Source organism: Rattus norvegicus, chromosome 10, assembly GCF_036323735.1.
Source record: "Rattus norvegicus strain BN/NHsdMcwi chromosome 10, GRCr8, whole genome shotgun sequence".
Classification (NCBI taxonomy): Eukaryota; Metazoa; Chordata; class Mammalia; order Rodentia; family Muridae; genus Rattus; species Rattus norvegicus.
The window spans coordinates 90,196,551-90,220,455 of NC_086028.1; the positions used below are offsets into that span (position 1 = coordinate 90,196,551).

Below are 23,905 nucleotides of genomic sequence, written 5' to 3' on the forward strand. Positions count from 1 at the left end.
ATGTATTGTCACTTGAATTTTTGATCTTAGCCATTCTGATTAGTGTAAGGTAAAGAATTCTCAACAGAGGAATCTTGAATAACCAAAGAAATGCTTAACATACTTAGTCATCATGGAAATGGTTATTCAAGATTCCTCTGTTGGGAATTCTTTATTTAGCTCTGTACCCTATTCTTTACTGGGTTATTTGGGTTGGTGGTGTATAATTTCTTGAGTTCTTTATATGTTTTGGATATTTGTCCTCTGTTGGATGTAGGGTTGGTGAAGATCTTTTTCCATTCTGTAGGCTGCCATTTTGTCCTCTTGCTCTTTTGTCCTTTTGTTCTACTGATAGGGTCCTTAGCTTTGCAAAAGCTTTTTGGTTTCATGAGGTTCCATTTATTAAATGTTGATCTTAGTGCCTGAGCTATCAGTGTTCTGTTCAGGAATTTGTCTCGTGTGCCAGTGTGCTCGAGGCTATTCCCCACTTTCTTTTCTATGAGATTTAATGTATCCAGATATGTTAAGGTTCTTGATCCACTTGGACTTTTGTTTTGTGCAGGGTGGTAAATATGGATTTCTATTTTCGTTCTTCTACATGCAGACATGCAGTTAGTCCAGCACCATTTGCAGAAGATGGTATCATTTTCCCATTGTATGGTTTTGGCTTCTTTGTCAAATATCAAGTGTCCACAGGTGTGTGGATTTATTTCTGGGTCTTCGATTCTATTTCATTGATCACCCTATCTGTTTTTATGCCAATAACATGCAGTTTTTATTACTACTGCTCTGTAGTATAACTTGAAATCAGATATGGTGATACCTCCAGAAGTTCTTCTATTGTACAGGATTGTTTTTAGCTATTTTGAGTTTTTTGTTTTTCCATATGAAGTTGAGAATTATTCTTTCAATGTCTGTAAAGACCCTGTCATACAGGCCTTTCACTCGCTTTGCTTAGAGTTACACCAAAATTTTTTATATTATTTGTGGCTTTTGTAAAGGGCGTTGCTTTACTAATTTCTTTCTCAGTCTGTTTAGCTTTTGTATAAAAAGCTACTCATTTTTTTGAGTTGATTTTGTATTCAGTCACTTTGCTGAAGGTGTTTATAAGTTGTAGGAGTTCTCTGATAGAATTTCTGGGGTAACTTATGTATACTATCATATCATCTGTGAATAGCAATACCTTGACTTTTTCCTTCCCACTTTCTATTCATTGATCCCCTTTAGTCATCTTATTACTCTAGCTAGAACTTCAAGTACTACCTCGAATAGATAGGGAGAGAGTGGACAGCCTTGTCTTATTTCTGATTTATTGGAATTGCTTTAAGTTTCTCTCCATTTAATTTGATGTTGCCTATTGGTTTGCTGTATATTGCTTTTATTATGTTTAGTTATGCACCTTTTATCCCTGATCTCTTGAAGACCCCTTTTCGTCATTAATTGTTAATTCATTCATTCATTTTACATCCCAATCTCAGTCCCCCCTTCCTCCCAGTCCTCCCTCACATACCCCATTGCCCATACTCTCATTGCCTTTTCCTCTGAGAAGGGGGAAACTGCCCCCCCCATACTAACCCAACCTAGTAGCATATCAAGTGATTTCAGAACTAGGCACATCCATTTCACTGAGGCCAGACATGCCAACCCAGTTAGGGGAACAGGATTCGCAGGTAGGCAACAAACTCAGAACAGCTCCCACTCTATTTGTTAGGGAAGCCACATGAAAACCAAACCAAGCTGCACATCTGCAACATACGTGTAGGGGTTCAGCTCTTTGTTTGCTCTTGTTTGGTGGTTCAGACTTTGGGAGCTCCTAAGGGGAACAATCTCATGGGTAAGAACCAATCCCTGACACCATTAGTGATACTCTGTGGTGTTTGCAGACAGGAGCCTAGCATTACCATCCATGAGAGGCTCCACTTAGCAGCTGACTGAAACAGATGTAGAGACCCACAGCTGAACATTAGACGAAACTCAGGAGTCTTGTGGAAGAGTTGGGAGAAGGATTGAGGGACCCAGAGGGAATAGGGCCTCCACAAGAAGACCAACACGGTCAAGTAACCTGGATCTTTGGAGGCTCTTCAAGAATTTTTACATGGAGGAGTATTGGATTTTGTCAAAGACTTTTCAGCATCCAATGAGATGATCATGTGATTTTTTTCTTTAAGTATGTTTATATTGTGGATTATATTGATGTGTTTTTGTTATTGCATCCCTGGAATGAAGCCTACTTGATTATGGTGGATGATTTTTTTTATGTGGTTTTGGATTTGGTTTGTGAGTACTTTATTGAGTATTTTTGTATTTCATAAGGGAAATTGGTCTGAAATTCTCTTTGTTGAATCTTTGTGTGGTTTAGGTATCAGGGTAACTGTGGCCTTAGAGAATGAGTTTGGCAATGTTCTTTCTGTTTCTATTTTGTGGAATAGTTTGAGGAATATTGGTATTAGCTCTTTGAAAGTTGAGTAGAATTCTGTGTTAAAACCATCTGGCCCTGGGCTTTTTTGGTTAGGAGACTTTTAATGATTGCATCTATTTATTTAGGGATTATAAGATTATTTAGATAGTTTGCCTGATTTTGATTTAACTTTGGTAAGTGGCATCCATTTAGAAAATCATCCATTTCATTTATATTTTACAATTTTGTGGAGTACAGACTTTTGAAGTAAGACCTAGTGATTCTTTGAATTTTAATTTCCCCAGTTTCTGTTGTTACATCTCCCTTTTAATTTCTGATTTTGTTAATTTGGATTCATCCCCCCCTCCCCTCTTTCTCCCTGCCTTTCAGTTGGTTTGGCTAAGCATTTACCTTTCTTGTTGATTTTTAGTTGCTTTTTTATATTGTTCTTTTTGTTTCTAATTTCTTAATTTTAGTCCTGAGTTTGATTATCTCCTGCCATCAACTCCTCTTGGGTGTGTTTGCTTCTTTTTTCCTATAGCTTTCTGGTGTAGTTTTAAATTGCTAGTATGAGAATTCTCCAATTTCTTTATGAAGGCACTTATCCTATGAATTCCTTTCATTGTGCCTCATAAGTTTGGTTATGTTTGTCCCTTCACTTTCATAGAAAGTCTGTAATTTCTTTATTTCTTTCCTGACTCAGTGATCATTGTGTAGAGAGTTATTCAGTTTCCATGAGCATGTGGGCTTTCTGTTGTTGTCGATGTAGACTTTAATCCATGATAGTCTGATAAGATACAAGGAGTTATTTCAATTTTCTTAAATTTCTGTTGAGACTTGCTTTGTGACCAACTACATGGTCAATTTTAAAGAAGGTCCCATGAGGTTCTGAGAAGAAGATACATTCCTTTGTGTTTAGGTGAAATGTTCTGCATTTATCTTTTATGTCCATTTGATTTATGAGGTCAGTTAGTTTTATTATTTCTCTGTTTATTTCTGTCTTGATGACCTGTCCATTGGTGAGAGTGGGGTGTTGACATTTCCCACTATTAATGTGAGCTTTGATATGTGATTTAAGCTTTAGTTATGTTTCTTTGATGAATGTGGGTGCCCTTGCATTTGGGGGCATAGATGTTCAGAATTGAGATGTTATCTTGGTGGATTTTTCCTTTGGTTGGTATGAAGTGTCCTTCCCCATCTCATTTGATTACTTTTGGCTGGAAGTCTATTTATTAGATATAAGAATGGCTACTCCAGCTTGTTTCTTGGGTACATTTGTTTGGAAAACCTTTTTTTTTTTTTTTCAGTCCTGTACTCTGAGGCAATGTCTACCTTTGTTTGATCCTGTTTTCACATCCATTCTGTTAGCCTGTGTCTTTTTATTTGTGAATTAAATATACTGATGTTGAGAGATGTTAGTGACCAATGATTGTTAATTCTTTTTATTTTGATGTTGGTGGTATTAGTGTGTGTGTGTGTGTGTGTGTGTGTGTGTGTGTGTGTGTGTGTGTGTGCTTTCTTTGTTTTGTTTTTGCTGGTGTGGAGTTATTTATTTCCTTTGTTTTCTTGAGTGTTGTTAACCTCCTTTGGTTGGAGTTTTCCTTCTAGTATTTTCTGTAGGGCTGGATTTGTGAACAGATATTGTTTAAATTTATTTTTGTTTTGGAATATCTTGTTTTCTGTATTTACGGTGGTTGAAAGTTTTGCCGGGTATAGTACTCTATGTTAATTAGCATCTGTGGTTTCTTAGAAGTTGGAAGACACTGTTCAGGCCCTTCTACCTTTCAGAGTCTATGCTGAGAAGTCAGGTCTAATTTTAATAGGCCTGCCTTTGTATGTTACCTGCCCCTTTTCCCTTGCAGCTTTCACTATTCTTTTTTTATTAATAGATTTTATATTTTGATTATTATGTGGTGGGAGTATTTATTTCTAGTCCAATCTAATTGGTGTTCTGTAAGCTTCTTGTATGTCTATAGGCATCTCTTTCTTTAGGTTTGGAAAGTTTTCTTCTATGATTTTTGTTGAGAATATTTTCTGGACCTTGGAACTGGGAGTCTTCACCTTCTTCTATTATTGTTCTTAGGGTAGATATTTTCATAGTAGCCCAGATTTCCTGAATGTTTTGTGTCAGGAATTCTTTTTTAGATATAACATTTTCTTTGACTGACATCAATTTCTTCTATTGTATCTTCTACACTTGATATTCTCTCTTCCATCTCTTGTATACTGTTGGTGATACTTGTGTCTGTTGTTTCTGTTCTCTTCCCTAAGTTTTCCATCTTTAGGATTCCCTAGATTTGTGTTTTCTTTATTGCTCCTATTTCCATATTCATGTCTTGAACAGTTTTATTAATTTCCTTCACCTTTTCAATTGTATTTTCCTGTATTTCTTTAAGAAATTTATTACTTTTCTCTTTAAAGGCATCTAACATCTTTATAAGATTGAATTTAAAGTAATTTTCTTGTGCTTAGTTGTATTAGGATATCCAGGTTTCACTGTAGTAGGCAGCTGGGCTCTGAAGGTGCCACATTGCCTTGGCTTTTGTTGATTGTGTTCTTATGCTGGCCATTAACCATCTGGTTGTCTCTGGATGATCCTGGTATAGCAGGCCTCTGATGGGCAGCCTTGGACTGGACAGTGGAACTCAGGGGTACAGACTGTAGCTCAGGGTATGCCCAGGAGGACTCAGATGGCAGGGGAGTTGGGGGTCTGGTAAGGGATCTAACCTATATGTTGCTGGTGCTGCAGGCATGTTGAAGGCAGGCACAGAGGTAACCAGACAGTCTAGAATGTATTTGATGCCCATGTTTGTGGAAAGATAAATAGTGTCTTACATAGTAAAACAATGTAGATTTAGATAAAGTATAAGTAAGATGTAACATGGAGACAAAACAGCACAAGGTAGATATATGTAACTTTTATTTGAATTATGAAGCAAACACTGCTAGGACATAAACCTAAAATTACCAGTAGTTTTACTGTTGATTATTGAAAAATTTCCAATTATATTATTTTCTGAGATTATTCAGTGTGCGCAGTTGACTTCTGAAACTATTAGAAAATTAGGAATAGTTAGAAAATAACTTTAAAAAGGTTTGACAAACCTAGTGGAATAAACTTTTAAGACTATTATTTTGTGTGTATGTGTTATCAACTACCGTATACTATGTGCTTTCCCAACTCATGTTATTAAAGTCTAATATATCAACTTTATTAGTAGTGTAGTTCTGTATAACTGCTACCTTAAACAACACATGAACACATCATCCATAAAAGAGGTCTATTGTGGTGTTTATGATCTTTCTCTCCTCTACCCCTCAGTGTACAGGGCCCACTGTTGCTTTGGTCTGTGATAAACTTCCATAACTCACTCATCCTACTTAACTATAACTTTCTCCCTTTGACCACATAATTTTCTTCCTCCTGACAACCATCACTATTGTCTTTGCTTCTATGGCAGTGTTTTTTGATTCCATACAAGTGATACCCAGCAATTGTCCTCCTGGGCCCGACATTTCACAAAGTAAAATATCCCCTCGGGTCATCTATGTTGTTGACAGGATTTCTGATTTTTTGAGGCTGAAAAGTATTCCATAATTACTTTATCTTTGAGACAGGGTCTTGTCATAATCTGGGCTAGCCTGGTCCATATGATGTAGTTTCGTCTGTCTTTAACCTCTAGGTAATCCTCCTTCTTCAGTAGGTAGTGTGGTGCATACTTGTAATCTCAGCATTACCATACCTGCATTTTCCATTATATCTCCTTTCTGGATCAATAAGATGTCAGTTGCCTTTCTCTGAATTTGTATATTTAATACAGTCTCAATAAAAGTATCAACAGCTTCCTTTGAGCCAGACAAGCTTATGTAGATATGTTAACATACAAGAACAAACATGAAAACACTGAATAGAAGAAGCCTAACCATAGCAGGTACCAGTGCCTTTCCATCTTTATACCACACAGTCTTTATAGTCAAGTCATTTGATACCATTGCATGAAAAGGTAGAAAGGTCAACATGAGAATATGCAATATCCAGGAATAGATCTCATTATGATTGTGAACCAATGCTGGTATCATTTCAGGTTGCTCTGGGAAGTCAAATTGGTCCTCTTCCAGTGAGGCTAGTGGGAAAATAGAGTAGGCAAAGGGGAAGATAAATTTAGAAAAATATCATATGTATTTGTCATAGATAAGAATAAACTACGGCTGGGCAGTGGTGGTACATGCTTTTAATCCCAGAACTTGGGAGGCAGAGCAGGTGAATCTGCGTTCAAGGCCAGTCCAGCTTGGACTTCAGAGAGTGTGTTCTAGACCAGCCAGGGCTGCACAAAGAAAAAACCTGTCTTGAAAAACCAAAACCAAACAACCAACCAACCAACCAACCAACCAACCAACCAACCAACCAAAAAATGTGAAACCTTTCAGTATTTAAACACAAAAGTGAAATCCCAAGTGCTTCAGTGGCTTGGATATATGAGAAGTTTACATTACAGTGTTTATCTTTTTTTCTTTTTTCTGTAAGAATACAACTCTAAATTTTTAAATTTTTATTATTTATTTATTTATGTATACTCCAGATTTTATTCCCCTTCTGGTCCCCGCCTCCTGCCAGTGTTCCATATCTCATATATCTTCCTCTCTATCCCCCACACTTCCCCCTCCCCCTCCCCGTGTCCACAAGGATGTCCCCACCCCATTCACACCACCAGACCTCTAAACATCCTGGGGCCTCCAGTCTCTTGAGGGTTAAGTGCATCCTCTCTAACTGAACCCAGACCTAGGAGTCCTCTGCTGTATATGTGTTGGAGGCCTCATCTCAGCTGGTGTATGCTGCCTGGTTGGTGATCCAGTGTCTAAGGGATCTCAGGGGTCCAGGTTAATTGAGACCGCTGGTCCTCCTACCCGGTTGCCCTCCTCCATTTTATTTTGCTATTTTGTGTGTATCGGTATCTTATCTGCATGTGTATCTATGTACCATGTGCTTGTCTGGTACCTTTGGAGGTCAAAAGGAGTTGTCAAATCCCCAGTTATAGATAGTTGTGGCCCACAATGAAAGTGCTGGGAATTGAACCTGGGTCCTCTGGAAGAATTCTTAACTACTTTATCATCTCTCCAGCCCCAAGAATACAATGTTTATATTTACCTCACATCCTATAATCTTACTAAATTATGGTTTTAGGAGATGTTTCAAATAACTTTTCCTCTTATTTAGCATATGGTTGCCTTTTATCTTTTCTTAGTGTGCTGGCCACAGGGCTGGATAAGGGAGAGCCCCCCCCCCTTTTTGGTATTTTTGGTTTAGAGGACGCCCTCCAGTGTTTCAGTGTCATGTTTGTTGGCAACTGTAGAGTGATTTGTTGTTTTGTTTTTGTTGTTGTTTTCAGGCTGAATAAATTTTCTTCTGATTTTGTGGTTCTCTTACTGAAAGTCACTTTGTCTTCCCAGGAGTAAAGGAGATGCTAAACACCAAATTTGACTTAAATAATATTAATGCCGCTTCTGAAATTAAGCAGAATTTAAATGCTCTGGGAATCCATCCAACAGAGAGCGATATTCAGAGGGCAATGGAGAACCTTGCTTCTTCTGGTGAGTAATCATCTCACTCTTTATTCCTCTCTCACATGTAACATCCTGGCTGCAGATTCCCTTCCCTCCTCTTCCTCCAGGTTCTCTCCATCCAGACCCAACTCCTCCCTTCAAAAAAAAAAAAAAAAAGAACAAGACCTCCCAGGGACATCAACCAGACACAGCATAACAAGTCACAATAAAGACCAGACAATAGCATCACATCAAGGTTGGACCAGGCAGTCCAGTAGGAGGGGAAGGGACCCATAAGAAGGCGATGGAGAATAGATTTTATTTTTTATTAATCATTCCATTCACTTACATCTCAAATGATATCCCACTTCATGGTTACTCCTCCACCAACACCCCATCCCGCATCTGCCCTTCCCCCTGCCCCTTTGCCTGTATGAGAGTGCTTCCCCACCTACCCACACTCTTCTGCCTCACCGTTCCAGCATCCCCTTATGCTGGGGCATCAAACCTCCCAGGGACCATGGGCCTCCCTCCTGTTGCTGTCAAGCAAGGCCATCCTCTGCTACATATGTATCTGTAGCCATGGATCCCTCCAGGTACACTCTTTGGTTGGTGGTCTAGACTCTAGGAGAATTGGGTGGTCAGACCAGCCTATGTTGTTCCTCCAAAGGGGTCCCAACCCCCTCTGCTCCTCCAGTCCTTATGTCAGTTCCCCCACCATTCCCTGAGCTCTCTCTGATGGTTGGCTCCAAGCACTCACCTTTACATTGGTCAGTTGCTGGCTGGACTTCCTCAGGAACTGCCACACTAGGTTCCTGTCAGCAAGCGCCTCTTGACCACGCCAACAGTATTGGGTTTGGTGTCTGCAGACATGATGGATCCCCAGGTGGGGCAGTCCCTGGATGGCCCTTCCTTCATTCTCTGCTCCATTTTTTGTCCCTGCTCTTCTTTTAGACAGGAACATTTCTGGGTTAAAAACTTTCAGGTGGATAGGTGGCCCCATCCCTTGACCAGGGGCTGTGTCTATTTGGAGGTGGTCTCAGCAGGTTCTATCTCCCGCTTCTCTGCATGTTTTGGCTAAACTCATCCCCATTGAGTCTTGAGAGCCTCACATTTCCCTGGTGTCTGGGATCCTCTGGGGACTATCCTCAGTTCCTCATCCCTACTCTGCTACACAATTTTGTTCGATTTCCTAACCCTCTGTACATCCCTCATATATCCTCCAGTTCCTGATACTACCACCCTTATTTCCTCCTCCTCCTTTCTCCTTCCCCAGTTCCCCCTTCCCTCCACCTCCCACAATCATCCTGTTCCCCCTTCAATGAGGGACTGAAGCATCCACACCCTAATCTTCCTTCCTTCTATTCTCCATATGATCTGTGGGTTGTATTATGGGCATTGTGAGCTTTTGAGCTAATATTCACTTATCAGTGAGTACATACCATGTGTGTTCTTTTATGTCTGGGTTACCTCACTCAGGATGATATTTTCTAGTTCCATATATTTTCTTGCAAATTTCATAAAGTCATTGTTTTTAATCATTGTGCATATGTACCACATTTTCTGTATCCATTCTTCTGTGGAGGAACATCTGGTTTGTTTCCAGCTTCTGGCTATTATACATAAGGCTGCTATGAACACAGTGGAGCATGTGTCTTTGTTGTATGTTGGAGCATCTTTTGGGTATATGCCCAGGAGTAGTATAGCTGGGTCCTCAGATAGAACTGTTTCCAATTTTCTTAGGAAATGCCAGATTGATTTCCTCATTGGTTATGCCAGCTTGTAGTCTCATGAGTAATGGAGGAGTGGTCCCCTTTCTCCATATCCTCACCAACATCTGCTGTCACCTGAGTTTTTGATCTTAGCCATTCTGACTGGTGTGAGATGGAATCTCAGGGTCATTTTGATTTGTATTTTCCTGATGACTAAGGACGTTGAACATTTCTTTAAGTGCTTCTCAGCCATTTGAGATACCTCAATTGAGAATTCTCTATTTAGCTCTGTACTCCACTTTTTAATAGGGTTATTTGGCTCTCTGGAGTCTACCTCCTTGAGTTCTTTGTAGATTTTGGATATTAGCCATCTATCAGATGTAGAGTTAGTAAAGATCTTTTCCCAATCTGTGGGTCGCCATTTTGTCTTAGTGACAGTGTCCTTTGCCTTAGATAAATATTTACATAAATATTGCTCTTAAAGCATAAGCCATTGGTATTCTGTTCAGAAAGTTTTCCCCTGTGCCCAAATATTCGAGGCTCTTCCTGCTTTCTCTTTTATTAGATTAAGTGTATCTAGTTCTATGTGGAGATCCTTGATCCACTTGAACTTGAGCTTTGTACAAGGAAATAAGAATGGGTCAATTTGCAATCTTCTACATGCAAATTTCCAGTTGACTCAGCACCATTTGTTGAAAATGCTGTCTTTTTCCCACTGAATGGTTTTAGCTCCTTTGTCAAAGATCAATTGACTATAGGTGTGTGGGGTCATTTCTGGGTCTTCAACTCTATTCCATTGATCTATCTGTCTGTTTCTATACCAATACCATGCAGTTTTTATCACTATTGATCAATATATAGCGTGAGGTCAGGGATGATGATTCCCCCAGAAGTGCTCTTATTGTTGAGAATAGTTTTTGCTATCCTGGGTTTTTGTTACTCCAAATGAATTTGGAAATCGCTCTTTCTAACTCTATAAAGAATTGAGTTGGAATTTTGATGGGTATTATATTGAATATATAGATTTCTTTTGGTAAGATGACCATTTTTACTATATTAATCCTGCCAACCCATGAGCACGGGAGATCTTTCGATCTTCTAAGGTCATCTTCGATTTCTCTCTTCAGAGACTTGAAGTTCTTGTCATACAGATTTTTCACTTGCTTGGTTAGAGTCACACCAAGATATTTTATATTATTTGTGACTGTTGTGAAGGGTGTTGTTTCCCTAATTTCTTTTCAGCCTCTTTATCCTTTGAGTAGAAGGAGGCTACTGATTTGTTTGAGTTAATTTTAAACTCAGCCACTTTGCTGAAGTTATTTATTAGCTGTAGGAGTTCTCTGGTGGAACTTTTGGGGTTGTTTATGTATACTAGCATATCATCTGCAAATAGTGATACCTTGACTTCCTCCCTCCCAATTCGTATCCCTTTGATCTCTTTTTGTTGTCTAATTGCTCTGGCTAGAACTTTGAGTACTATATTGAATAGGTAGGGAGAGAGCAACTAGCCTTGTTTTGCCCCTGATTTTAGTGGGATTGCTTTGAGTTTCTTTCCATTTAGTTTGATGTTGGCTATTGGTTTGCTGTATATTGCTTTTATTATATTTAGGTATTCACCTTGAATTCCTGATCTTTCCAATACTTTTAACCTGGATTGGTGCTGCATTTTGTCAAAGGCCTCTTCAGCATCTAATGAGATGATCATGTGTTTTTTTTTCTTTGAGTTTGTTTATATAGTGGATTACATCGGTGGATTTCCATATATTAATCCATCCCTATATTCCTGAACCTCCCATACATCCCTCCCTTCTTTCCTTCAGCTCATGACCTCTTTCTTCATAAATCGTTATTGTATGTATATATCTATATATCTATATCTATAGCTATCTATCTGTACCTATATATCTATGTATGTATGTATGTATGTATGTATGTATGTATCTATCTATCTATCTATCTATCTATCTATCTATCTATCTATCTATCTATCTATCTACTGAGCCCATACTTTAACATATTACCAACAGCTTTTTGCAGGTCTGCTTACTGTATTTTCAAAGATAATTACCATTACCAGGTTTTTTCTTTACTTTTGTGTTTTACAATTCTGGCTTTATAACAGGAAGTGGGTTTTTTTTAAATCAGAACTGTTCTTTCTTTTTGTTCTAAAGGTGATGTGGTAATGCTTAAGGATATCATCAGAGAACTGGCCAACAATGACATATTTAGTGAGTGCCAAAGTAAGTATAAATTTGAAAAAAATGCAAACAGAGGCTTCATGCTTGCAGGCCTGTGTACATATTTAGCTTTTGGTAGGTGTGTATGTATAAGCGTGTGCATGCTGCCATTCATGTGTGGATGGATCTTTATGTTCAAGTGGTCAGAGGCTGACATAGGATATCTTCTAAAATTGCCTCCTACCTTAGATATTGAGGCAGAGTTTTTCATTTGACTCACTGATTGAATCTAGTCTACTTAGACACTTTGCTCTGTCCCCTGAGTCTTTCATGGACTGGGATTACTGGTGGGTTGGCATGTGTATTGGGCACTTATGAGGGTGCTGGATATGCAAATTTGGGCTCTCTGTTGTGCAGCAAGTACCTTAGGAGACACCTACTGAGGCACCTCTGCAGCTCCGTGTCTGTCGTTTTCAGCAGAGCCCCTTCTCAGCTCCTTGCCCTCACCTCCTCCAGTATTCATGGGTATGCAGCACACTTATGTGGTAACTGGAGAGAGAATGCATGACTTTATGCATGCCGGGCAAAACCAATAACAACTGAGCTGCATCTTGGGCTCTGGCCCCATTAGGGATCACTTTGGTGGTATGTTGTTTAGCTTTGAGAGTTGATGAAATGTCCCAATTTATCTTGTTTTCAAATCTGAACATCAAAACCTCTACATTTTATGGCACCTCTAGTTTAACAACAACAGCAACAACACCAGGTATTCTGGAAAAATGAATACTTTTCATTCAAATCAGGTCGTTATAGGGCGGGAAAGATAGCTCAAGAATTAGGACCTGAATTTGATCTGCAGGGCTCATGAAAAGCTCTGCATGTAGCTTTCAGGAATAATGACAACACATCTTGTAATCCCAGCAGCAAGGAAGTGGAAATGGTAGGATTCCTGGCCAGATGGAGTAGCTTACCGCTAGTTGATAGCTAAGTTCCTGTGCACATGCGCGCACACACCATCAGGTTGTTGTATGTTTATCTGGATGCACTAACCCTGCTTTTATATTTGTCCATCGAATAGGAATAGAGGACATACATAACCTCATTGATAGAATCAGTGAGGACAAAGTGGACGTTAAAGACCTGTTGTCTGTCTTGAAGAAGCTCCAGAAACCTTTAGAGGAGGAAGAAGGCCAGCCTGGCGTATCTCCGACCTCCGAGATGAGTGGTGAGTACTTAGTCACTCCTCGGGTCTGGCTTTAGAGCTCACACAGGTTCTTCTGAAAATGATGGTGATACGGTGTGTGTGAGAGAGCTCTTTGTGGAACCGATGCCCACCTATTAGCCTAGGTGGAGAATGCTTGGATGGTCTTTATTTGGGTGAGACTAAGGGAAGTAATCTTCTTATTAATGTTTTAAAAACTGATTCTCATTTATTGGAGTACAACTGTTAAAATATAAATATGGTATTTCTGTTTCTTCAGCACTGGATTCTAGCAGACACACAGAGCTCCATGGGTGTTTGATTCCTTTGATACAGAATGTAATATTAACCCCTTCACCATTGTCATAGTCATAGAATTCTTTGGGTCAATGCACTATTGAAGATGTGTGTGACTTCTGGAGTCACCAGAAGGTGTCGTTGCAATGGTCTGTTTTTCTTTGCAAGGATAATTGATGGGCATGGCTTGCAGTTTATACCAAGGGCAGCCACAGAGAGGAGTGTAGTCAGAAACATTGTTCCTCTGTTCTCTAATTATTTTTTTCTTTATGGTAACCAAATGAGTCTGCCTTTAGTATTTGCCTTGACTAGAAGCCTTGACAAGAAGCCTTGACAAGATATTTGAACCCATTACGATTATTCAGTGTGGGACCTTTGGGATATCTGCTCTGTTCTATTTTGATATGCTGTTTTGAGATGGCGATTCCTATGTTCTAGGCTGGTCTCAAATTTATTGTGTAATTGGGGATGATCTTGAACTTCAGATCTGCCTGCCTCTACCTACTGATGGCTGAGGTAAGTATGCACCAGCAAGCCTAGTTCATGCAGTCCTGGGAATCAAACCCATGGCTTTGCATAGCTAAGCAAACACATTACCAGTTGAGCTTTGCCCCAGCACATAGGATACACTTTTCTTTCATATATACATAAGAAAGATAAATATTTATATGTAATGTATAATATATATTTTATATATACATATGAAAAAATGTTTCAAATACATTTATTTCATATACATCTTGAAATATATATTATACACATGTATTTTCCATATATATTTATCTTACTTATATTTGTATTTGTATATACTTATACTTATATTTGTAAAGATTTATTCATTTTATGCACTTGGATGCACTGTAGCTGTCTTCAGACACACCAGAAGAGGGCACTGGATCCCATTACAGGTGGTTGTGAGCCACCATGTGGCTGCTGGGAATTGAACTCAGGACTTCTGGAAGAGCAGGCAGTGTTCTTAACCTCTGAGCCATCTCTCCAGTCCTTTGTTTACATATTCTAATGCACGATTTAACTAACTATGAAGTGCTTGTGTTTCAATTGGTATTAAATACTCTTAGAGGATCAGGATATGAGTTTGGCTGTTTGCTGAGATCATCTTAACCCTAATCATATAAGACATTTTGGATACAAACAATGACCTGTAAAAGTCAGTTAATTTGGGAATTTCATCTGAGAGGAACATTTATAAAAAGAATGAAGAGACTGGGCAATGAAGAGTTCTGTGGAAGCATAACATAAAGATGGGAAAACCTGGGTATTCAACAATCATGCACTTCATCTGCTCAAAGGATAGCTGTAGCCATTGAATAAAAAACACTGTAGTAATGCAGAATGGGAGGCAAAGTACTCAGAAGATACATACACCACCAATAGACTTACGCTTAAAATGCGTCCAGCAGAGAACTTGGGAGAATGCAAGTGGGAAACTGGGGAAGTGATGCGTAGATTTTTGTCTCTTTCTAGGGGCAAACATCTGTGCTCTGATGTCTTAGGACAGCAGAGGGTGCCTGTAACACAGCATCTCTGCTGACATTTCCTGGCTTCTTAGAACTCTTTTTTCCTGACTGTTTGGGCATTGAAGCTGGTTTCCCTTATTATTTACTTGTATTTATGTTCAAGGCTTTTAAACTGACATTTCATAGTCCGATGACATGTGAGGTGGCTGTCACTCTGCACCTCACACTGTGAATTGATTCCTTGTGATTGATAAGGTCTTTACCTTGTTTGGTCTGATGTCACTATAGCTTTGAGGCAGATTTTTTTTCTCATGTATTTGGTTTTGTAGTTTTTTTTTTATATTTTTTTTATTAACTTGAGTATTTCTTATATACATTTCAAGTGTTATTCCCTTTCCCGGTATCCGGGCAAACATCCCCCTCCCCCTCCCCTTCCTTATGGGTGTTCCCCTCTCAACCCTCCCCTCATTGCCGCCCTCCCCCCACCAGTCTAGTTCACTGGGGGTTGAGTCTTAGCAGGACCCAGGGCTTCCCCTTCCACTGGTGCTCTTACTAGGATATGCATTGCTACCTATGAGGTCAGAGTCCAGGGTCAGTCCATGTATAGTCTTTGGGTAGGGGCTTAGTCCCTGGAAGCTCTGGTTGCTTGGCATTGTTGTACATATGGAGTCTCGAGCCCCTTCAAGCTCTTCCAGTTCTTTCTCTGATTCCTTCAACGGGGGTCCTATTCTCAGTTCAGTGGTTTGCTGCTGGCATTCGCCTCTGTATTTGCTGTATTCTGGCTGTGTCTCTTAGGAGCGATCTACATCCGGCTCCTGTTGGTCTGCACTTCTTTGCTTCATCCATCTTGTCTAATTGGGTGGCTATATATGTATGGGCCACATGTGGGGCAGACTCTGAATGGGTGTTCCTTCAGTCTCTGTTTTAATCTTTGCCTCTCTCTTCCCTGCCAAGGGTATTCTTGTTCCCCTTTTAAAGAAGGAGTGAAGCATTCACATTTTGATCATCCGTCTTGAGTTTCATTTGCTCTAGGCATCTAGGGTAATTCAAGCATTTGGGCTAATAGCCACTTATCAATGAGTGCATACCATGTATGTCTTTCTGTGATTGGGTTAGCTCACTCAGGATGATGTTTTCCAGTTCCAACCATTTGCCTACGAATTTCATAAAGTCGTTGTTTTTGATAGCTGAGTAATATTCCATTGTGTAGATGTACCACATTTTCTGTATCCATTCCTCTGTTGAAGGGCATCTGGGTTCTTTCCAGCTTCTGGCTATTATAAATAAGGCTGCGATGAACATAGTGGAGCACGTGTCTTTTTTATATGTTGGGGCATCTTTTGGGTATATGCCCAAGAGAGGTATAGCTGGATCCTCAGGCAGTTCAATGTCCAATTTTCTGAGGATTCTCCAGACTGATTTCCAGAATGGTTGTACCAGTTTGCAATCCCACCAACAATGGAGGAGTGTTCCTCTTCCTCCACATCCTCGCCAGCATCTGTTGTCCCCTGAGTTTTTGATCTTAGCCATTCTCACTGGTGTGAGGTGAAATCTCAGGGTTGTTTTGATTTGCATTTCCCTTATGACTAAAGATGTTGAACATTTCTTTAGGTGTTTCTCAGCCATTCGGCATTCCTCAGCTGTGAATTCTTTGTTTAGCTCTGAACCCCATTTTTTAATAGGGTTATTTGTTTCCCTGCGGTCTAACTTCTTGAGTTCTTTGTATATTTTGGATATAAGGCCTCTATCTGTTGTAGGATTGGTAAAGATCTTTTCCCAATCTGTTGGTTGCCGTTTTGTCCTAACCACAGTGTCCTTTGCCTTACAGAAGCTTTGTAGTTTTATGAGATCCCATTTGTCGATTCTTGATCTTAGAGCGTAAGCCATTGGTGTTTTGTTTAGGAAATTTTTTCCAGTGCCCATGTGTTCCAGATGCTTCCCTAGTTTTTCTTCTATTAGTTTGAGTGTATCTGGTTTGATGTGGAGGTCCTTGATCCACTTGGACTTAAGCTTTGTACAGGGTGATAAGCATGGATTGATCTGCATTCTTCTACATGTTGACCTCCAGTTGAACCAGCACCATTTGCTGAAAATGCTATCTTTTTTCCATTGGATGGTTTTGGCTCCTTTGTCAAAAATCAAGTGACCATAGGTGTGTGGGTTCATTTCTGGGTCTTCAATTCTATTCCATTGGTCTATCTGTCTGTCTCTGTACCAATACCATGCAGTTTTTATCACTATTGCTCTGTAATACTGCTTGAGTTCAGGGATAGTGATTCCCCCTGAAGTCCTTTTATTGTTGAGGATAGCTTTAGCTATCCTGGGTTTTTTGTTATTCCAGATGAATTTGCAAATTGTTCTGTCTAACTCTTTGAAGAATTGGATTGGTATTTTGATGGGGATTGCATTGAATCTGTAGATTGCTTTTGGTAAAATGGCCATTTTTACTATATTAATCCTGCCAATCCATGAGCATGGAAGATCTTTCCATCTTCTGAGGTCTTCTTCAATTTCTTTCCTCAGTGTCTTGAAGTTCTTATTGTACAGATCTTTTACTTGCTTGGTTAAAGTCACACCGAGGTACTTTATATTATTTGGGTCTATTATGAAGGGTGTCGTTTCCCTAATTTCTTTCTCGGCTTGTTTCTCTTTTGTGTAGAGGAAGGCTACTGATTTATTTGAGTTAATTTTATACCCAGCCACTTTGCTGAAGTTGTTTATCAGCGGTTTTGTAGTTTTAATGTTGTTTATTCTATTCTATTTTTGTGTTCAATTAAATAAACAAAAGTTGATGATAATGTGCAAAGGAGACAGAAGAAACATTTTGAAATGATTTGTTAAAAGATAAACAAAATTTTTATAAACTGAAGATATTAAGATTAATCATCTCTTAATGATCTCAGTATATTGCACAAAAGCAAAAGTGTAAGCGTGAACTGTAAAATGGTCTGAGGATTTATATGGGGAGACTCCAGTAAAGATTTGGAATATAGGAAAATGTTAAAGGCATAGGAAACAGATGTCCAATGTTCATCCATACAGAGGAGGGAAAGATGGCTATATTCAAAATACGTAAGATGGTGTGGCTGATAACTTTTCAATACAGAGAGAGACCTTCACCTGTTAATTATTAAAGTTCAAAGACTTTTGTGCAGAGTAAGAAATACATATGAAAATGTTTCAGAAACTGCACCAAACCCAAAGAGAAACCTTAGTTTTACGCTGAGAGAGAAGCCAAATCTCTGGGTGTTGAAATGTTGGGAAGAGAACGGGGTTGGGGATTTAGCTCAGTGGTAGAGCGCTTGCCTAGCGAGCACAAGGCCCTGGGTTCGGTCCCCAGCTCCGAAAAAAAGAAAAAAAATGTTGGGAAGATTTCATCGGTCGAAGAAGGGACATTTCCCAGTTTTGGAGGAATCTAGACATGGAGAGTTTGAAAGTATAAACTAAAATTATCCATCTGTGTTTAATCTTTCAAATACTCTGGGGGAAATGCAGCTTCTGTGCTTCTGGGTGAGAGCCAGTGTGGAGTCAGGTTGGAGGGAGCTGGAAATTCATCACAGGATGCAGTTGAGTGTTTAAGATGTAGGAAGATGTACTTCAGTTAGAGGGTTTAGTTCTTTCAGAGGATTAATCCAGGTGCCCAACTGCTTCAGCCCCAGCATTCTCTTTCCTTTGGTTTAATTTACTGTAATTGAATCTAATCTGAGGACTGACCAGTTCATGGTGGGCACCTTCTCCCATTCTAGGGCCATGCCATAATGCAAGAGAGACATGGAAGGGAGAGGAAGAGAGCTCAACACTCAAATCCCCCAGAACCCTTTTGTTTCTCTCAGCATCTTTTTGATTTTGGAGACGAGGATACTGTGTCCTTACAGGTGGGGCATCTCTCAACTGAAAGTCTCATGGCCTCATTCAGCCGATGCGTCCTTCCCACATCTATTCTAGATATAGATTCCTTATCATATTCAATATACCACCATGTTACAAACATCGCCTTCCTATCCATTTGCTTTTGTGCATAATTTTTTGTTTGATTTTTTTCCACATTGAACAGAAAGCACTGCTGGTAAGAAAAAAAATGAAATTGTCGTTTTCGTCACCAGGTTTTTAAAATATGATCTCTTTGCAGAAAGAGACCCTGCGTGTTAATGTTATCCTTTAGTCTTCCTTGTGCGTGCACACACACACACACACACACACACACACACATTTATTTCTCCTATACAACCTGTGTATGTTTTAACACTGGGGTCACATGATGAGTTGTGTAATAAATGTACTAGGTCCGGCATATCATTACAAAGCAAATGGAGCACTTTGAACAGTAGTAGAGGATTTCCGAGTATCTCACAGGTGGCAGTGCTAAGTGTGCCTTACGAAACTGTAATCCCCGTGTGTTGTGTCTGTGTCCTGTGTGATTGTGGGGGGGGGCTCTGAGTACACATATATTTATATTCCCCCAATCAAACCAATGTGTTGTGATCACAGAGACTTGGGAGCCGAGTGCAGTAATATTAACACAATTGTTGCCTCACTACTGTTTTAGAAGAAGATTTAGTTTTATGTATGTGAATATTTCTTTGCCTTCATGCATGTAGCTGCGTGGCTGATACCTGCAGAGGCCAGAAGAGGGTGTCAGATTCCCTGGAACTAAGAGTTACAGATGGTCATGAGCTGCCCTGTGGGTGCTGGGAAGCGAACCCCGGTCCTCTTGGGGAGCAGCAGATGCTTTTAGCCGCTGCTGAGCCATCTCTCCAGCCCCTGTGGTCATATATTTTAAATGGATTCATTTAAATCCTACTCTTTTGTTTTTGTTCAACTTTGCAGACAAAGATAGGATCTTAAGAGACACAATTGATTACTTCACTGGAGCATCTACAGAGGCAACACCGTTCAACAGTGAGTATAACAAAAACGAAAGTCTCTGGGACCATCTTATTGTATTTAAGCTTCTCTCAAACACCATTTGGCTTTTTTTCCTTTGAATATTTTCCTAAAGTTGCCTTTGCCTTATTTTAAATGTATCCAGACTTCCCACACCTTAGCATATTTAAGGTTTGTGTTTTGAGTATAATAATTATTTAGCATGTTATACTTACAGTGATTCCTAAAGGCAAATTACTTTCTCAGTATACCTATGCTATATTGTAGAGATAACCCCATTGCTCCAGCAGCCCTCTCGTCTCTACAAATCTCCACGTGGTTATTCTCTCACTTAGGAACATGCTGAAAAAGAGTGCAGTCTGGGGCAGGAATGCTAGCTGGTGTGCTCACAGGGGAGGAAGGCTCCTGGACTTCGGGACGGACTCTCAGTTTTTAGACCACACTACTTTTCCTTTCCTCAATGACTTGCCTTCTGTACTCGCTGCCCAGCTGTTGGCAAGCTTTCTTGTTTGTTAGCGTGGAGCTTCCTCAGAAATTATACCCCAAAGGAACTTTTACCTGACTGCAGTCTGTCTTTGTTTATTGTTTAAAGACAAAAAGACAAAACCCATTGATGTGTTTCAAAAGCCCTCTGACTCAGAATTCTTTTTAAAGATACACCTATTTCATTTCTGTAGGCCTGGGGTAGCAAGGATTAAGAAGGGACTGGTCTCAGTGTCAACCTCGGTTCTCTTTTATTCTGTATCCACAGATTTATTGAAAGGGGTCAAAGCTTTTGATAATATCAGAAATAATAAGATGCCTGCAGATGAACTTGTCTCCAGTATTATGAGTACCGGAATACCAATAAGCCGCAGCACAATGCAGGAGATCCTGAGACAAGCCTCTGTCAACGGTGAACTCCTTTTTCTTGTATACTTTCTTCCTCGTAACCATTCAGTGTCATGTTAACATTGAGGTGTTTCCCATGCTGTATAGTCCACCGTAAAATGATGATGATGATGCTGACGACGATGATGATGGTGGTGATGGTGATGATGTCTACATGTGCATCTGTGTGTATGCGTGTGTGTGCAGGTACACGTGTTTGGATATGTCTGCCTGTGAGTGTGTGAGGAGGCCCTGAGACACCAATTTCCATTGTCATTTCTCAGGAGTCATTTACATTGTATAATCTCAGGGGTTTGCTGCCTAGGCTAGACCCATGGCCAGCAAGCTCTGGGGAGCCTTCTCTATCTCCTCAGTGCTGGGATCACAAATGGTTGCCACCACACCTGGCTTTTCCGAGGAGTCAAACCCAGATCCTCTGGCTTGTGAGACAAATACTCTGTCAGCTGAGCTATCCCCCAGCACTATCTTTATTATTATTTTAAGATTTATGATTTTCTCCTTTCATGTGTATTTGTGTATGTGTGCACGTGTGTGTACTTGCATGTGTTCCGTGTGCATGTGGAGGTCTACGGTTGATGTCAGGAATCTTCCTGGATCACCCTTCACCTTATTCTTCGAGGCAGACTCACTCAGCTGAACCCAGAGCTCACTGATAGAGATTGTCTTGCTGGCCAGCTTGCTCTGGGATCCTCTGCTCTTCTTTTCCCGGAGGTTGGAGTTACAGAGAGCTGCCAAGACCAGCAATATCATGAGTGAACACTCATGATATCCTTCTCAGCTGGTTCCTCCCCCTTACATGGCGAGTGCTTAAGGACTATATCTTTTCTCTACACCCTTCAGTAACTGTTTTAAACACGGGATATTCTCCTAATCCTACCCCATTACTTTTAGCTATTTTTTTAAAAAAAGATTAGCTAAAATATAACATTTTCTTAGAGCATTTTCAAATATATTTAGTTTCAGTTGATTCCCCTCCTCTTGTTGAAGGACCAATCTGTATTGAGGACACTGATGTCTTAGTTCTACTACAGGCTTGGAATCTTGTTGCATAGGTGAATAAATATATTTTGCATTGGCGGACATGATTATTTATTAAGTGGAAATGATAAATTATAGCACATTGTACTCATGCTGTACAGTGCAGTACTTTGATATATGTCTGTCTTGTAAAGAAACTAAACCAAGAAAACCCGTTCCTTACCTCACATCCTTAAACTTTTTGGGATGACATTTAAAAATCCATTTCAGCAATTTTCAAGTAAAACGTGATATTATTAGTCATAGTCATTTGCTGTGCTGTGTGTCCCCTGAACTCGAGCCCATGTGTGACTGAAACTCTCTTTCCTGTCATCACATACTTGTCCCCAGGCCTCACTCCTGCTCCCCCAGCCCCTCCCCCCAACAGTCTACTCTGTTCCCGGCTGCTTTCCTTGCGCTTCGTTTTCTCCTCCTGGCTCTCTTTACCTTATCCACTGTCTGCCAAATCCATGTGTGACGTTTCAAATGAGCAGCTTTCCTTTTAAAAGCCAATTAGCATCCTGCTAATTAGCATTCTGTGTGTCTGAGTGATTGTTCCATCTCTTTTACTCATTTAACACACACCTCACATATGTTTAATATTCTGCTATTTAAACAATGATCACTCAACTTGGGTGTGCCGCTGTTTATCTGATTCCCTGACTCAGTGTTCTTTTGTACACACGCAGTTCAAAATTCTGGAAACAGTAGCACTATTTTTACTAGTATTTTAATTTTTGGCTGAATCTCCATAATTTATTCTATAGTGCTATATTAATTTAGACTCCCACCCTTCATATGTGAGTTACATTTTCACTATATCCTTGCCTATACTTTCTCTCTCCTCTCTCTCTCTCTCTCCCTCTCTCTCTCTCTCTCTCTCTCTCTCTCCTCTCTCTCTCTCTCTCCTCTCTCTCTCTCTCTCTCTCTCTCTCTCTCTCTCTCTCTCTCTCTCTCTCTCTCTCTCTCTCTCTCTCTCTCTCTCTCTCTCTCTCTCTCTCTCTCTGTGTGTTTGTGTATGCCTGTGTGCATATGTGCTTGCCTGTGTGTGTCTTCAATCCCTCTCCGCCTTATATACTGAGGCAGGACCTCTCAATTGGACCCAGAATTGCCAACTTGCTAGTCCAACTAGCTACTTTTCTCAGGGGATCTGTGGTTCCACCTCCCACAAACTCAGATTACAAGCCACACCCATTGGTGTTTGCTTGGGGGCTAGTGACCTCATTCCTGCAAGGGAAGTACTTGATCTGCTGAGTCATGTCCCAGAACCCTCTTCTGTCTTTCTGATTAAAGTCATTCTTCCCATTGAGAGACAAACCGCCCTTTGAAATATAATAAAAATATAGATAGGCACCGATAAATAGGCTAGAAGACAGAACAGAAGGTAGGTATATTGAAAACGCATTAAGATTCATACTATTTTCTCCTGGAGATATTTATCAGAGACAGACTCCGTTTATCCCTGACCACATCTATTTTACATGCATACATATAAACTCATATGTAACATATACTTTAAGTCAAATAAACAAATAGATATAGTTGCAAATTCTCTTCTGAAGGAAGAGATTCCAGGTAGAACCCTCTCAGGTAGTTCTACTCCTGTGGAATTTCACAAGTTAGAATATTTGCTTAGTTTTCCTCTCTGTCATAGTTATTTAATGATGGACAGTTTGTGCCTGCCTGTCCCCTTTTGTCTTTTAGTGAATAGCAGCACTAGCATGTAGCCATTTCATAATTATGACCTTTTTTTTTTTTAATAGAAAATGATGAAGTGAGTCTCAAACAAGTTTTGGAGAATTTAGCCACACAGAAACCAGATCCTATACTGGAAGGTGGGTCAGCTGACATCTGATTCAAATATTTGTCCTTAAGAAACTACTTGAAGTAGCATTATAAAGTATAGCTTATCTACAGAATTATGTGTTTATATTTAAATTGTACGATTCAGTGAAGTGTTGGCCTGTGCATACCCTTGTCACTCTCTTGTCACAACCAAGATGATAAACACACCTCACCCCCAGACTTTTGCCTTAATAATATCACATGCCTTCTCTACCTCCTTCCTACCCGTTACCCCTAGTCATCCACTGGGTTTTGGGTCACCAAAGATTTATGTTCATATCTGAATCCTTTTCGATGATCTGATTTGTAAAGTGCAACGCGTTTGAGGATTTACCTCAGTGGCTCATTCTTTATAACTGAGTACGATCCCATTTTATAGCTGTAGCTCTCTTTATCTGTTGACTTGGTGGCTCGGATTGTGATACCCTCACCTAAAAACTGCCGCAAACATTCACATACGGGGCGCTGTGTAGGCGTGCGTTTAC

The 23,905-nt window shown here is 39.9% G+C and overlaps 1 protein-coding gene across 8 annotated transcripts in view; it reads left to right on the plus strand.

The window, feature by feature from the left end:
• Positions 1-23,905, plus strand: part of Efcab3 (EF-hand calcium binding domain 3) — a 492,651-nt gene that overhangs the window by 112,056 nt on the left and 356,690 nt on the right. For all 8 annotated transcript variants that reach the window (XM_039086129.2, XM_039086123.2, XM_039086125.2 and 5 more), the window contains 6 exons: positions 7,826-7,966; positions 11,802-11,870; positions 12,886-13,032; positions 19,611-19,682; positions 20,419-20,562; positions 23,339-23,410. In XM_039086129.2, the coding sequence (XP_038942057.1) occupies positions 7,826-7,966; positions 11,802-11,870; positions 12,886-13,032; positions 19,611-19,682; positions 20,419-20,562; positions 23,339-23,410 (645 nt within the window). The remainder of the gene's footprint in view (positions 1-7,825; positions 7,967-11,801; positions 11,871-12,885; positions 13,033-19,610; positions 19,683-20,418; positions 20,563-23,338; positions 23,411-23,905) is intronic.